Source organism: Amphiura filiformis, chromosome 15 (genome assembly GCF_039555335.1).
Source record: "Amphiura filiformis chromosome 15, Afil_fr2py, whole genome shotgun sequence".
In the NCBI taxonomy this organism is placed as follows: domain Eukaryota; kingdom Metazoa; phylum Echinodermata; class Ophiuroidea; order Amphilepidida; family Amphiuridae; genus Amphiura; species Amphiura filiformis.
In genome coordinates this window covers 11,563,746-11,580,469 of record NC_092642.1, presented here as the reverse complement: position 1 = coordinate 11,580,469, position 16,724 = coordinate 11,563,746, and the positions used below count along the sequence as shown (strand labels likewise).

The 16,724-nt window shown below is 37.4% G+C and overlaps 1 protein-coding gene across 2 annotated transcripts; it reads right to left on the bottom strand.

The window, feature by feature from the left end:
• Positions 1-666: 666 nt before the first annotated feature.
• On the bottom strand, positions 667-15,361 carry LOC140171252 (retinol dehydrogenase 8-like). Of its 2 annotated transcripts, none has more exons than XM_072194482.1 (5): positions 15,267-15,361; positions 5,258-5,576; positions 3,605-3,784; positions 2,474-2,567; positions 667-1,463 (listed from the first exon to the last, which is right to left on the bottom strand). In XM_072194482.1, the coding sequence occupies exons 2-5, from the start codon at positions 5,538-5,540 to the stop codon at positions 1,133-1,135; spliced, it is 888 nt and encodes a 295-aa protein (XP_072050583.1). In that variant the 5' UTR covers positions 5,541-5,576; positions 15,267-15,361; the 3' UTR covers positions 667-1,132. The 2 variants fall into 2 exon arrangements, with proteins under 2 accessions (XP_072050583.1, XP_072050582.1); XM_072194481.1 differs by having other exon boundaries at positions 668-1,463; positions 15,253-15,361.
• Between the last annotated feature and the right edge of the window lie 1,363 nt (positions 15,362-16,724).

Here is a 16,724-nt window from a genome sequence, read left to right as displayed (position 1 = left end):
GGGGAGGTTGCCATATCGAAAGGGACGTATACATATAAATATTGCAAACCCCGCCCATCGTTGTACCAAAATCGCCGAAAAGTTACCCGAATACCGTGGCACATCCCCGTACATCTTCAAACAAGGAGAAGCCCTCCTTTTTGCATGTGTAAATTAGGTTCGTTCGGTGGTTTGGATTTCGACGTTGAATATTTCAGAGATTTTATTTTTACTGAACGTTGAAATGGTCTATATTAGTCAAACTTACTTCCTTACTTATTAACGTACTTACTTACTTACTTACTTACTTACTTACTTACTTACTTACTTACTTACTTACTTACATATTATGGAAAAGTGATAGTCTCTTACCTTCGGTGAGACAAAAATTGTTTCTTTTTACAACATATGTACTTGCACATGCAACAGAAAAGATACTGGGATCTGTACATTTATGTCATGTTTACTACATGATATTAGAAGCCCAGCTGTAAACAAGTAGAAGATAATATGAATAAACGATAATGAATTAAATGCAACACGCATCCAAAACAGAAAACAAATTATCAGTTAGAAAAAACCCAACAAATTCAACCATTTTCAGTTCATTCAAAAAATGTATTTGTTTGTTTTGATCCTTCCCATTGGGAAACTAGGAATAAATAAACAATTTATACTTGAACAAGCTGGTATAACCAGTCAAACAATCAAATTTAATCATCCACATGCCCCGAAATGTTATGTTGCCTACTTAGACGAAACAAGTAATTTGCTCTAGTTATGTTATTTCCAGAAACAAGAAATTAGGTTGCTCATCAGCCTTTAAAAGTTGGATGTATCTAAGAACATGACGTTCAGAAGTTAAAAGTAAAAGGGTCAAAGGTGATATATTTTGGGCTATGCCTTCGCATTCGTCAAAAACTAGAACAAAATGACATATTTTAATGCCGGGATGGTACAAATTTGCTTCCAAATGAAGTATAGTTCCTATGAATGATTATCGTGGCTCATTTGCATTAAAACAGTTAAACTCCCTGTAAAGATCACATAATTGCCATTTTGGACCTTTTCGTAAAGAACCACATAATCATGATAATGATAGGCATTATAGTTGTTAGGTCCTAGATCCAAAATATAGATAATACAAGAGTGGTCACTCCTTCAACCAAGCATTCATGATCGCGTTGCCCGTCGGGTCAACAAATTGTTGCTTTGCCAATCTTTTGATTGTCTGAGAAGTCTGATACCGAAAATCAGGTTTGGGTGAAAGGATAATGTCTTGAAAAAGTTGCGCAATTTCTTGAGGTTCCTGCATTTCATTTCCTATGACGATTTCCGGGTCAAAGGTCACCATATCCATGACGATCCTTCGCTCTTCATCCCCTGGTATTTGATTGGCTTTGTGTATATATACAGCAGTAGGGTTATCGCCAAATTGTCGAGCCATTTTTGTCGCAACCAATCCTGGTTCAATAAGAGACACCCTGCAGAAATAAACAGATTCAAAAAGTTTGAAGTTGTGATTTGTTTTGTGCTGCATCAATGGTGCATAATCAAGCTCCCATTATTAAATCGATTTTCATTGTCGAACGCATTATATTATTGAAAAATGATACTTTGATGTTTTGCAGAGGTTGATTCTACAAATCATATACTTTGAAAACTTGCTTGATTTATTTATTGTTAATGAGTTATGTACGTTTTACAAAAGTGTTGTTGTTTCAGCCCTCTTTACAACATAACTCAAGAACCACTGGACCTACAAAAGTATATCTGTGATATTTGAATTCTCCTACACACTCGCTATGAAATGATCAATACAATTTTTGCCAAACCTCACTACCATTCGCAAGATGCTGTGAACTACCAAATCGCAACAGTTTAAATAGTTGCTAACCCAACAATAGAGCTATCAATCGAATTCAGGCACATCAATGAGTATATGCAAATCAATTTGGGAAGTTAACAATAATAAACAGTAAAGGCCGGGAGTACATGTGAAGGTTACCAATTAATATTAACGCTACAGTGGTACGTTCACAGTCACCCAAAACTAGTGTCTAGTGCATCAATTTTGGAAGATAACAATAACAGTACAAGTTACCAATTAATATTAATGCCTGTGTATTTTGTAATATTCCTCTTTTTCACAATAGTCGGTAAAATTTGGGCTAATCAATAGTACTTGTCAATAATTAACCTTACCCATATAGCAGTAATAAAATAATGTACATTATTATGTTTTGATGAATCCAAGTGTGTGCAAATATTGGATCCAAAACGTAATAATTATAAAAATTAGATGCTTCATGCCCAATATTTATTGGTCTCGCTATGAGTTTTAAAATATTGGACTTGACTATGTCTCGACAAAACTCATAGCCAATAAATATGGGCTCAATCGATCCAATTTTATATCAAAATTATTGTTATTCAATACCCAGGTATTCAAAATCAGGTATAATACACATTATATACGTATTCATGTACTTACCAAATGTTAAACTTCCTCAATGGTGGGGCAATCGATTCACTAAAACCCTCCAGGGCAAACTTGGAGGCTACGTATTGTGCAGATGGTGGAACAGCTGAAATTTTGTGAAAATAAGCAAAGCCAGTTCAGTATTTTTTTCAAAAGTCCTGAAATTTGGGGTCTTGCATACGCGATACTTTATGTTGGTTGATCCCTGGTTGATCAAAGAGACATTGGGTACTAAAGCTCGCTGAGCTAATCTGGTCTCGGTCTCAATCACTTTAAATAAAAAAATTATACTCAAAAATAAGTAAAAAGGAAACTGAGCAACAAAATGCTCAAATTGAGTTCAATTTAATGAATAATGAATTCCCTGTAACTCATCTGGTTGATTGATTAATTAATTATAGTAAGAAATGATATTGAAACCATTACATCACTAGATACAGTGCTCGACTATAAAATATAGAGGCGAAGGTATGTTGAATCTGGTAGACAAGAATTAATTTATTCTCTCCACTCGATTACAAAAAAAAAGTGTTCAATCTGTTTTTGCAGTCACTGGGCAGTTTAATTGGCGACGTTTTCCTGTTGCGATGAAGACATGGTTTATTGCGATTCGCAACTGCATCGACAAATCCGGCGCGCCTATATTAATTTACTAGTCAACATTTGCATAGGAACCGCATAGATTGGAGATTATATACGTATTTATTAGTAATAGACAAGTAATATATATATATCGTGTGTTTGCGATTTATTCCGTAATCAATAAGTATGATGAACAAACGCATTTCTGGCAGAAGCACTCACAGCGTAGTGGTATTCGATCTCGACTGTTAATCAAAAGCTTGTGGGTTCGAACCCTGGTAGAATTTTAATTGGAATAAATTTGTTTTTCTTTTGTTAAGTAAGAGGTAATAATTATGGCAATAAATCCGCCGTATAAAACTGAACACAGCTCAATCCAGCCTCATAGGCCTATATCATGTAAATGTATTATGTGATGCAAATGTTGACTAGGAAAAAAAATATCGCATCCGGCGCAGTATTTGTGACAAAAGAAAAACCGCACGTCGGATTATAAATGGGCTCTAACACTATTGTGCGTGAATTGTTATCTAACAGGTCGAAAAAACAGATAGTAAATACCGTGAAATCCAAGTACACTTGAGATTTGAAGAATCCTGCCGCTCCGTTTCTCTTTCATGAACGGGACTATTGCCCTAGTCATTCTGACGCATCCAAAATAGTTGACTTCCATTACGTCATAGTAGGCTTCCATTGGACCCGTTTCCCACCAGGCTCCAGTAGTTATTCCTGCGTTATTAACTGAAAAGATAGATTTTCTTCTTCTAAATGATATTTTCCTGTATATTTTGTACAATGATGGTATTTATGTCAAAATTGAAAAAAAGCGGGGTGAAAATTGACCTTGGACCCCATCCCCGGGGACCGCTAACATGGATTATTTTGATGACAATTCTTTACGATTATGAATTGTCTTTGGAACTGTACACGTATAGAGGCCCTACATGCTTTTATCGATTGGCTCCAAACAAAGGATTTGAACCGGTGTCCTTCACCACCGTAATCATGGCGCAGTGCAGTCCATTCAATCAAATGTTGCCATCAACCTATTTGATCGTAGTGTGCATTTGTTAAGTGTGTGAGACGAACTGTCGCGGTAGATTGCAATCATGCTTTTGTTGAATGCATTTGAGAAGTCCGCCGTATTTACGGTATGAAATACGTCATTATGCACATCTCTATAAATTACACTTGATTATGTAAAAGAATTAGTATAAAATCACTAGCCAGCAGGCGCTGCAAAATCAGGCACAAAAAAGGTGGGCCTTTAAATTGGTAATATCGACACGTGTTTAAAACGTTAGTAATATACATGATAAATCTAGCTTTGGGTCGTGCCTTTGGTGAAATCGGAGACATGGCATTAAAGGTAGGTGGAAATGGGATGTCTGGTAAGTGTAAAGTACATGTTACTCATTTCGGCAACAAATGGACGGTTAATTCTGCCCTCAATAATAAATGTAAGTGACTTTGGGGTCTCAGTCACGGTCACTTGCGTCTAACTGTTTAAGTGATCATGCATTTGTAGATTGACCGATCCTCGTGCAAGTGTTATCATGAGCGAGGTGAAAGGTGGTTTGTTTTATACCACCGTATTATCTTTCATAGATAACGGTCACGGCTGCATTCTCTTTTCAGTTTTTCCTATAATTATGTAGGTTTTAACTCAAAGAATCGTTTGGGGAAACCCCGGGGGCACTCCAACTTTGGAGGTGACGCGTATGTAGGGCTGTTAAGACCCCCTTTTCAGCATCGCTGTCACCCAAAGACCCCATATTTTTACGAACACATGCTCTGTCACCCGAAGACCCCATATTTTTCCATTTGATCTGTCACCCAAAGACCCTTACAAGTTCAATTTGAACAGCAACTTTCATTTATCACTGATTTTGTTACTTATTTTGAAAAACAATGAAATTTGAAGCCATTTAGAACTAGAAATTCGATTTTTGAGGTTTTTGCGGCGCTGTTCGGCTCTCACCCAAAGATTCCATTTGAAAAAAAGATCATGTTCACACCCAATGACCCCATATTTTTTACATTTTGCTCTCACCGAATGCCAAAAATCATGCTCTCACCCAATGACCCCATATTTTTTACGTTTTGCTCTCACCGAATGCCCCTTAGTGCGAAAGTGCCAGCCCTACACCTATATCCATTTCATATTGAAGTGCCCCGGGGGAAACCGTGTATTATAGGATTTATAAATCTTACCCAATACATCAATTTTCCCTTCAGTGTCGACAATTTCTTTCAAAGTTTTATCAATAGTTTCTTGCTTGGTAACATCCAATTCCCGAATAAACAATGTATCGTTAAGAATATCCCCTGCCTCTGTTTTCAGCTCCTCTTGTCTTGTCGCCATATTACGCATCGTAGCGTACACCTTGAAGCGACGTTGTGGATCTCGTGCAAGAAACAAAGCTGCTTCCTTGCCGATTCCTTTAGCACACCCAGTGATCAGAATAACTTGTGGAGAAGCCATCGGTGAAGCCATTTTTGTTGCCTTGTGACAGAATAAGTCCTAAAGTACCTGAGACGGATAATGAGATACTGAGAGATAGTTTTATTGTCTCGAAAGCATTATCACACCCAATTTTGATCATGCAAATATTGACTGCAAACTGCAATGGTAATAATATATCAATGTAAAATCTGGACTGTTCCATTTTCACAAGGCGATGTCATTAGTCTCAAATCAAAAGCCGAAAATGGGAACTCAAATTCGAAATTCAAACATCGATCTATTATAAAATTCAGTAACAGTTAAGTAAATTTCAACATCAAACATATTTACATAGTTGATCAACTATTTACTTTGCAGTGGAATTTTCTTTTCTGAAAAACTGACCTGAAAATCCGCTAAAATGTGCAAAATTATGTAATTTGATTTTATTAATTTCTACAGAGAAAAAAATTCAAGTGCAAAAACAATAAATTTAGTACTATTATCAAGTAAGTAACCAAGTGGCAAAGTCAAAAGTGTCCGGAATTAGCCCGTTTTACTTTATCATTGTCTAACAATAGTAAGCGAAAGTAACCTGAGCTTTATTTTTTTTAACGAGTTTAAAACCAATCCTCTTACATACCATTTTACACCTCTACCAATGCAATAGATTTTACATTTCCTAATCTTTCTTTGATTACTGTAAATGTTACAATTGTTTTTAAGAAGAAAATGTTATCCAAACGGTTACATCATTCAGCACTTCATATCCCCGGACCACATCAAATTAGCTCCCATTGAGCGCCAGAATCCTTTTTTAAAGGAATTTTTGTTCCTTCATCACACTACTTTATAGTCGGAGGTTGCTCAGACTGATTTTCTCCAATCTAAGCTTGGGGAGTGGAGAAGGCTTGAGGAATTCAGCTACACACTACTGACTACTGGAGCCGTGCCAGTAGATGTCACATTAATATTGTCAGTGAAAATTGCAGAGAAAGTGCGAGTACTTCGAGCTAACATGGCACAGTGTCAATACCCTATATTATAAATATTCTTTCCATACAGCTCCATACTCCATTGGTGAGCGACGGGCGATTGGTATTTCACCGAACGCAAGAAAAGGAGTTCTATCTGATTGGCTAGAAATCGATCGCTAGTACAAACTCAAAATGTATTCAATTCTATTGAAATCAATATTCTATTATTGATACAGATAAAGAAAGTTTACATATGCATTGTGTTATAGACGTGTGATTGAATATTCTATACAAGCACCTGGATCTTAGCTGAATGGGCTAAATGTGTTCCTTTATAAGAGCTTTTATATAATTGTAATTCTCAAAATTAAATATATCACAATTTTGACTTTCGATTCAAAATCTTTACGCATAAAAATGCAGTAAAATATATCCACAGCAAACAGCCATGGCCGCTAATTAGTGTATTGCATTTCAAGTTAGTGTATTGGAAACAAAACCTGGATTTTACCTGAAAACAAATCGAATTTTATAGCAACATCATATGGGGATACGTACTAGAGCATGCGCAAATCATAATAATGTGTAGAATAGAAACTCTGCGGTATCTCATTATGATAGTCATATGGTGTAAATGGCTTAGCCTGAGTCGCTCGGCCTATCTCGAACAAAATCGCCACGCGTAGCTGTTGAAAAACGAGAGGATTCGCCGTACTATCACGGCAATTTTTGACACGACGATATAGGGATGATAACGCTGTGCATGGCATCGTTACCGTACCGCTATCACGGATCACGTATAAATTATACTGCTTCTCTGTATGTACATGGTATAGCGGCAGCCCAGAGGATGATTTAAGGAAGCCCCATCATGCACTGTAAAAGTGTTATCACTAGACTTTCAACTGCCACTTTACTTTTCAAATCCCATTGAACTCTGTGCAAAAGATGTTGTTTTAGAATTGCCCGTGTGTCATTATTACTTGGTCGATTTCAGATCTAAAGTGATGTATGCATGAAGGATAATTCACACCTTCTGTAGATAACATAAAATGTGAAATCGACCAACTTTTGGAAGGTGTTTTTATTGTAAATATATCTGTCCAAATTCAAATTTAACCATGCACGTGTGTATGCAGTGGGCGGGCAGTGGTGTCATCACAGAGCATACCTTGAGAGGACACTTGGCTCATTTGCATGGCAGTCGGACTCTCCATTGTATTTGTTCATTTGTGTATGGAGAGCAATGGCGACCCTTCATTGTATTTGTTCATTTGTGTATGGAGAGCCATTCTTGGAGCCCATGGGACTCAGGCTAGGTCCTCAGGTAGAGTCAGACGCTGTATGTACTAGAAACGCCTATTCTTAATTCCGCGTTTATTCAATGTTAGCCTAAATTTGTATTGCCCGGCGGCCCCGCGCAATGGAAAACCTGAATTTGCTACATAAAAAGAAATGAAAATTAAAAAAAGTCGGGTTCCACCTGAGTACATATTAAATGGGTGTAGAAATTGTTCTCAAAATATTAATTAATTTAGACAAACATACGGGATATAATGAACCTTTGACATGACGCCATGATGACATGATTTTATTAGTCGTTTTATATATCACCTATACCGTGTGTCATAATTCCAATATTTGTAATTTTATATAAGAACTAATATTTTGCATCATAAATGCACACCATCATCATCCCTATATCTTCGTGTTAAAAATTGCCGTGGTAGTACGATAAATCCTCACGTTTTTCAACAACTACGCATGGTGATTTTCTTCGAGATAGGCCGTGCGACTCAGGCTATGCATACAATTTGAGATTTTGAGAGCCGGCCACACTGTTTCTATTCTATGTTTTACGATTTTCGCATGATCAGTATATGGCTGGCCGTAACCGCCACAACGTGGAGCTGCTACGCGTAGCTTACTTTTCGCTTCGCGGAGCTAAATTGACCAATCATGTTAGATCTTTTCATTACGCGGAGCCAGTTGATGCATCATCGTTCCAGAGAGAAAAACTCTTGCCAAAATTAATGTTTACTATGTGGATTTTAAATGAATCGAATGTAAATAAACCACCAACAGTTGTACAGGATCAATACCATTGTTTGATTAGTGTATAGTCAATGTTACCTTGCATGCATGTGCCATGTGTGTGGCGTGTTGGTTTGTTTGTCTACTGTGTCAGGCCAGGATCACTGACACCCACGGTACTGATACTGTCATACTATCACGGTGATCATATTGTTGAATGTTGTTGACTTTAAAATAATCATGATGCAGTCATGTCTACAGTAGAATTCACCACGACCTTTGAAGGACTTAAACCCCATTAAAAGCTATTAAACCAAGATAACACTCAATGAAAACAGCTCAACTATGTTACATCAGATCTTCTCTGGTTAAATACACACTGCACTTGTGTCTGTTTTACCTGTGCAATGAACAATGAGCTGGTATTATAGTTTCAGTTGGGTGAATGATTATAAAGCGAACGCAAGGTAACAATACTGTCTGGGCTTTTGTTTACGAAATGAGACAATAGTCTGCTTATTGTTAACCAGCGTTCTTGAAAATGAGAAGCATAATGGTTTGCAGACTTAACACGGTTTAGAAATAATTTGTTCATATTTTTTGGTGTTATCTGTCGTTTACATATCCTTCCTAATACCAATATTTCCAAACACCTAAATTAGCTAAAAATTTAGGAAATGTTACAAAACTATATTTTCTAGAATTTCAGAGAATACTTTAAATATTGACTGGTTATTTTTTACACAGTGACGTCATATAGGCAATGGCATAATACTTCTAACATACACTAGGTCACGCGTCAATGGTGAGCGCACTGAGTATTGTGTATAGGAAAACGGGCAGTACCGTAACTACAGTATGTATGGCCTACTACTAGTATATAAAGTAAATCCGAACTGGTTTGCTGAAGGTCGAATTCCGCAGGCCACGCCGCGCAAGATGTACAAATCAGCTCCCGGCGATACACTGCAGATCGCAGAATTGTGTGCATGGTTTACCAACACTCTGCCTAGCTATATAGTTGTGTACAATACTGTATGATTTTCTTGTGAGTGCATGTCCATCTTAATAATAAGTCGGTTCGTACTTTCCATAAATTACTTTTTGAATCATAACTATCGTGACCGAGGATATCTTGCAACTACGTGAAGCTCGTCTGGCAAATTCTTAATGACTAAATTCGCTTCACGTAATGAGTAAGTCGTACTTGATTGGTCAGTTTTACCTCCGAGTAATGAAAAACTCTAACATGATTGGTCAATTTGGCTCCACGGAACAAAAAGTCAGCTACGCGTAGCAGCTCCACGTTGTGGCGGTTGCGGCCTACCATATCAGTATCCCATATGATATTTCTATTGTAAGAAAATTTTATTTGTTGTCACGTAAATCACAGGTTTCGTTTAAATGTACTAACTGGAAATTAAATGTACTAATTAGTGAGGACCGGTATTTTGCTGTGGATATGTTTAACTGCAATTTTGATGTAAAACATTTGAAATCCTGAGTAAAAATTTTGATAATATTTAACTCTTTGAGAAAATTATTTTATAAAGGAATGCTGGTAAAACCAGGTGCAATACAATGTACATTATTGACACACTATCACGCTCTGTATCTTCGTCAATAATAGAATAATCGATTTCAATCGAATTGAATGCATGAGTTTGTAGTTGACTACTGAGCGACCTAAGCGATCGATTGCTAGCCAATCAGATAGAACTCCTTTTCTTGCGTTCAGTGAAATACCACTCGCCTGTCGCTCACTACCACTCGCCCGTCGCTCACCAACGGAGTATTAAATTTATATTTATCGTATAGGACGTCGACGGTGTGAAATGTGCAGTCCATATGCACAAACGAATACTAATCTTCAAGATATTTAAGCTTTAGAAGACTTAAATAACATATCACTAAGCAGGTCATAGGTGCTGGCCTTGTCCTATTGTACTTGTTCATTTGTGTATGGAGAGCTCACTGACCTGAATAGAGGTCAATGGGAGAGCTTCTTTACAAGACACAACACCATCGGTTTCAGGGCGTAGTTCATTGAACTCAACGGGCTGTTATTTGAAGTGCTTTTATGTTATTGCAAAACGGATCGTGGCGAAAGCTAATAAATAATTCATACCAGGGTTTAATTGATCCTGGGATGCGGACATTTCATTATTCGCAAACCACCGGGATTCGATATAGGTTTGCGTTGTAAATAAACATGTGAATAAGAGTGTCATCCCCCTGGTGTCATGTCAAGGATTATTAAATCAGGATGTGACACTTCGTAATTTGCATGTGTCCAATTCATATGTTAATAGCATATTGTTATTAAAATGATGGTCTGACCTGGCCAGAGGGCGTTAATATAATAGACGTTTGATCAAGGGAGTAGTTTCCGTTTGTATCGGCTACCGAACGAAACATAATTATTATGCACATTCCGACCAGACTAGCTTTGCCAGGCAGTGTAGGCCATGACGCGTAGGCCTATGTGCCGAACGTACATTTTAACAAAAACAATATTATTTGAAGTTTTAATTTAAAAAAATTACCCTATTTTACTAAATTACCATGTAAATTAACCGGTAATTTACCGACTCACAACACTGACATGAATACAAGTTTTAGTATTATTTAATAATATCCTCTATCGTTTGATGTACAATGGTACAAGTTGGGGGGGGGGGCAAAATAGTTTTGTACTTTTAAATATTAAAATATGAGGGTGGGGGTCATAACAGTTTTAGGTCCATTAACTTGTGAGACCGGGGGTCAACAAAGTTTTTGGTTCACGAAGAGGGAATAAAAAATTAAAATTTGTAACACGAAAAAATATATTGTCACCCCCACCAAAGTATTTCTGAACACTCCCTAAACTTAGTTGATTTTTCAGCAAATGTTATTTTTCAGTGAGTTTTGCTTTTATTCTGTGTTAAATTATGGCAAACGGAAACAATCAAAATATGATGTAGCTAGGAAACAAATACTATAATCGCTCCTGGGTGTCACCACCCATGCATACTTTTTAATGTAGGCCTACCGGTAGGGGTCTATTGCCAATCACAAAGTTTGAAATTGAATACCTGAGTGGAAGAAGGGCCCAACTCCAATTTTTTACAAAAATGAGTTAGACCCAGCATTTTATTGCCTGCAGACTGTTCTTCCTTGTGTGTGAAAGATGAGCCAAAATTAACTCTCTAAATAGTCTTCCACGTACACTTAATCATGGTTTTCAAGGAAGAAAGGCCCAACTCCATGGAGTTGGGCCCTTCTTCCACAAATATTGGATTAAAGAGGAATTTTGTTCATCCATGAAATATGCTTTTCACTACAATAAACTTTCTTGCTAACATGTTTCATGCTTCTACTTGTGCAATTAATGGATAATTATCAAATTTCTGTAGCTATTCATAACACATCTGCTTACGGAACTGGCACTAACAATATATTAGTGGAAGAAGGGCCCAACTCCAGCTCGTATTAAGACCTGTACCATTGCCATGGAAACATCATATATAATTTTGAATGTATGCAATATTGTATGTTCATGTATTAAAGGTCCACTGAAGATGAAAACATTCTGTCTATAAAACTTTTCCAAATATTAAGTTTTTTCTTTATATCTCAAAAACAGTTTCGATGGAGTTGGGCCCTTCTTCCACTCAGGTATTCAATTGTAATTGTTTAATGTAGGCTACTCCCTAACAGAATATGTTTATAGGCACGCTGGCGAAGTGACGTACTTAAATCGGATTAACTACCATAACAATAGATGAGTACAATTTTGACTATATCGCCCGCACTCACGTTCATGCAGTACGACCTACCGATGCATTGAACCATAGATGTCAAAGAAATGCTAATCACTTGCACCTGTAAGATTAGTCTCTTTGAAAAGAACGGTATTGTATTCAATCTATTATAATGATTGAAGACAGGTGTACAGACGGCTTGACGTGAGCCTATGATTTTTTTTCTGGGGTCTTGTGGTGTACGCTGGTTATCATCGATGTTGAAGTGCCTATAATAGTTCAATGTAAGAAAATGAGCCAATAGACGTGATGAATAAAGATCGGATTTTTGGATTATTAGTGGCGGTATACAATTAAATGTCAAAAGTATGGTGCTATTCTACTTTTCAACAATAATTCATACTGGCAGGCTACACCAATAGGTGTATTAGTGCAGATTGATATTTTTCGGGATACTTTTCCACAGGGAGGAAGCACATGGCAAAAACTATTGCCGCGGGTGCCATTTTGGAAGGTCACGTGAAGTGTCAAATGATTTTTTGACTTCCAAATACTCACTGTATTTCATATCTTATGCTTGTCGTATATTTCCTTTCTATTATCGATAGTTAGTTTCAATTTCGACATTACTATATCAACAAGACATTCCCTTATCAAATTAAAAGACTTTCTTGCAGAAACAAATCACTGTGGCCTGATGGGATCATAGTAGTTGACCCACTTCCGCCCGGTCTAACCTTGCTTGGGGGCGCTTTTTACTATCTTCAACAGGTTCCAGGCAGGTTCGATTCGCTAAACTTACGACAACTTTATGTGGTGACCTCAATCACATGGGCTGAGTAAGAGTTGATGTGAATTATTCATAACCGATCGATACCTTGCCTCACTTTGTTGAGAGCAAGCCAACAAAATTTGCCATAGGTTTGCGTGGCTAAACAAAAGCCGTGAATTTAGTGTCACCCCCCTGGTCATGTTCACTCACACAGCTGTGCTAACCGCAAGACTTGCTGGGAAGTGCTTTATAAATCATCCTCTGGCGGCAGCCGTATTAAAAGCACACAGTATGTTGAAGGTCTTATCATTGCTTATAGGCTACTAGCAGAGAGTAGCTATTCTTGAGAGGGCACTCACCTCATTTGCATGGCAAAATTACCCGTCTCCTCTGCAGCCAATTTGGTTTCGCTCCATCGAAATCAAGCTGGTCACGGAGGAGACTACTTTCCTTTGTGTTTGTTCATTTGTGTATGGAGAGCCCTTCTTGGAGTCCGTTTGGACTCAGGCTACGCTCTCAGCTAGAGTCCGACGCTGCATTGTACTAGAAACACCTTCTCTGTGAACTCGCTAGAGCAAGGAAAATAAAAACTGGTTTCACTACTATCTGTTTCTGAGCTTTTTTGCAGGTCTGCGACCATGGTGTTACCACAACTGTCTTTGCGTCATTAACATGTGCTGGAGTCTAGCACAGGTCAACCAAAGTCCCGGATTTTAATAAGACAATAATGATTGACACACACACCAGGAAGTTTCTCATCCAAAAGAATGAGAAAATTTAAATTCTCACCATTTTGGCCGTTTCTCATCAAAATGTCCGTTTTCTCATCCAAAACTTCCTTTAGTGTATTAAGTTAGCTTAGGCCTATTGATCCTAAATTTGCTGGTAGGGTAAAACTCGTTTTAGGGGGGTGTTTAAAAAAGTTGGCCACACATGCGTATAGGCCTACATTATCATACTTGAGTGCCCCTCCCCGGTGAAATTTGAGACTCATTTGGTCACCGTCCTAAGCGTCCTTGCCCACACGAGTCGCCCAGGAGAGGCCCTACCCGGCATTATTAATTATTAGTGGTTAGCCTCCCTAAATACAGTCGCGTATCGTGTTGTCAATTATCGTTACTTGTGTCCATGGATATGACCCCATGTATAAGTAGGCCCCTAGTCTTCATAGAATTCACACAGTCTATGCCATGTCATTTACGGATACAAAGAGGATAATAATGTTGAGGGCGCCCACAAAATCTTACACCGTCTTACACAATGTTCCAAGGCAAAGTTCAGTTTAATATTTACTCATCGTAAAAATACAGACGTTTTATTATGTGATGATGTTGTCTGGATGGGTGGACAGTTGTCACACTGTGGAAAAACAACAACCGGGAATCCGCATTCATTTACAAATAGCATTAAATTAGTATCACATAGTGGCCTCCGTGCAGTGGAAAACCTTAATTCTTTCATCAAAAAGAAATGAAAATGACAAAAAACCGGATCCACCTGTACGCCTATAAAATGGGCACAGAAATTTGTCTCAAATATGAATGAATTTTAAGAAACATACGGGATATGATGAACCAATGACCTGACGCCATGATAGTAGGATCTATTAGTCGTTTTATATACAATGTATATACCGTGTTGTCATAATACCAATATTTGACATAATATATAACGAGTAATATTTAGTATTGTAAATATGCAGTTCATATGCACAAACGAACACTGATCTTTATGATATTCAGGTTGTTGTACATCTCATATAACATGTCATATAGGAGGTCATATGTGTTGACCTTCTCCTATTGTATTTGTTCATCTGTGTATGGAGAGGATTAGCGCCATTAAAACTCCATCAGTATTTGGGCGTAGTTCAGTGAACTCACCAGATTGCTATTCCAAGTACTTTGATAAATACAGATTATGTATTAATGGGTCGAGGCGATTGCATTGAAAAACTAATAAATTATTCATAACAGTTACGTAATCAATCGATAGTGCGGACACTTTTCATTTACAAACCACCAAAATTCGTAATCTTTTAGCGTTGGAAAAGAAACCACGTGAATAGAGTGTCATCCCCCTGCTACTAGTACTAGCTAGTACTAGTAGCTAGTACTACTAGTACTAGTTTGGGTACAATACAAATATTATTACGAATTAAACGGGTCGAAATGGATGGAATTGGTCAAACGGATTGCAACGAGTGAACTGATTGAAATGTGTGCGTTACTTACCCCGGGTTACTTACATAAAACGGTTTAATTTACAGATTAAACAAACAATAGGCTACATTCCGCAAACAACGAGAGAAAGTGCGGGAGAAATTAAATGCCCATTCGGAATATTTACTCATAGGTTACGAGCTGCTTTTACCATTCAGTAACATAATAATTAAGGGAGCACACCACCAAATCCGCGGCGGTGTAATGTGGATTTGTAGTAAATAAGATTTTTGGGGCGCCCAATGTGATGGGCTGAAATAGCTTGAAATGTAACCGTAATTGTAGAATTTCCACTCTTTCAAGGATGTGAAAGGACATCCCGTTTTTGAGTGGAAAATGAAAGAAAGTACATTTACTGCGCATCACTCTTACAGACTACTTTTTTTAAATCCTGTTAGGGATTTACCTCCATTTTAGGCCTACTATTTCACTTTTTTTCCACTCGGTGTACATTTAGAGAGTAACTTTGGCAGTTCAAAATTATTAAATTATTTAAAAATAATCAAACAAGTGAAATAAAGAAAAATAATCAAAGAAAAAATGTCAACAACTAATATTTTTTTTAAATCGTGAAAAATATAATAATTTATTATTTATTTATTTATTTACTAAGGGGCTGTGTAATAATTATGAGCCCCCTCGGAGGGTAAAATTTCCAAACGGCTCGCCAAAAATTGCTTGCCTCCCCCTCTCGGCCCGCCAAAAAACACCTGCCCCCCCCTCTCGGCCCGCCAAAATTCTTGGCCCCCCCTTGCACATGCCAAATTTTTGGGATCCCAATTTTGAAACCTTAAATGGTCTATATACATGTTGCGAGCGCAGCGAGCAGGAAAATTTGCATATTTAAGCGTTTCCGTACCGTTTTCTTAAGCCTTGTTAGCTCGTTTTATTTAAAAGGCGCCACATGAATGCGTGCCAAAAATCGCTTGCCCCCCCCTCGGCTTGCCAAAATTGCTTGCCCCCCCTTTTGGCTCGCAAAAATTTCTTGCCCCCCCCCCCATTTTACCCCCATCCCCAGGGCTCATAATTATTGCACAGCCCCTAAAGAAGTTTTTAAAAATAAAATAAATGATAAATATTGATTTATTAATTATTTTGAAATTCAAAATTACTGGTAATTATATGATATATATTAAATAAATAAATAAATAAATTATTCACTTGTGCTAACTCCAACTCACTGGCTAGTAAAGCTTAGTAACCAACTGCATTTACTTTTAAATGGCATATTTAGCTGAGGGCAGTACACTGAAAATCACGTCGACTTACACATTTTAGCTACTGGGTGTGTCCAGTGCCAAAATGTGTTGACACATCAGTTTTCCCTAATTGTGCCTTCGAATCTGAACTGTCACCTTCACGTATTCGCTATAGATAAAGCGACTGTCACAACTACTAGCATTTTATTTCAATATGTAGAAATTTTGAAAGTAAGAATACGAGCAAAACAAAATAGGACCTAACTCTTGTGAATGTACATTTTT

Excerpts from the sequence above, each read along its gene's own strand:
- LOC140171252 (XM_072194482.1), bottom strand. The coding sequence starts at position 5,540 with ATGGCTTCACCGATGGCTTCTCCACAAGTTATTCTGATCACTGGGTGT. Across the intron at positions 2,568-3,604 it reads AAGTGTACTTGGATTTCACG|CTGTTCCACCATCTGCACAA; the intron begins GTATTTACTATC and ends ACAAAATTTCAG. Across the intron at positions 1,464-2,473 it reads TTGAGGAAGTTTAACATTTG|GGTGTCTCTTATTGAACCAG; the intron begins GTAAGTACATGA and ends TTATTTCTGCAG.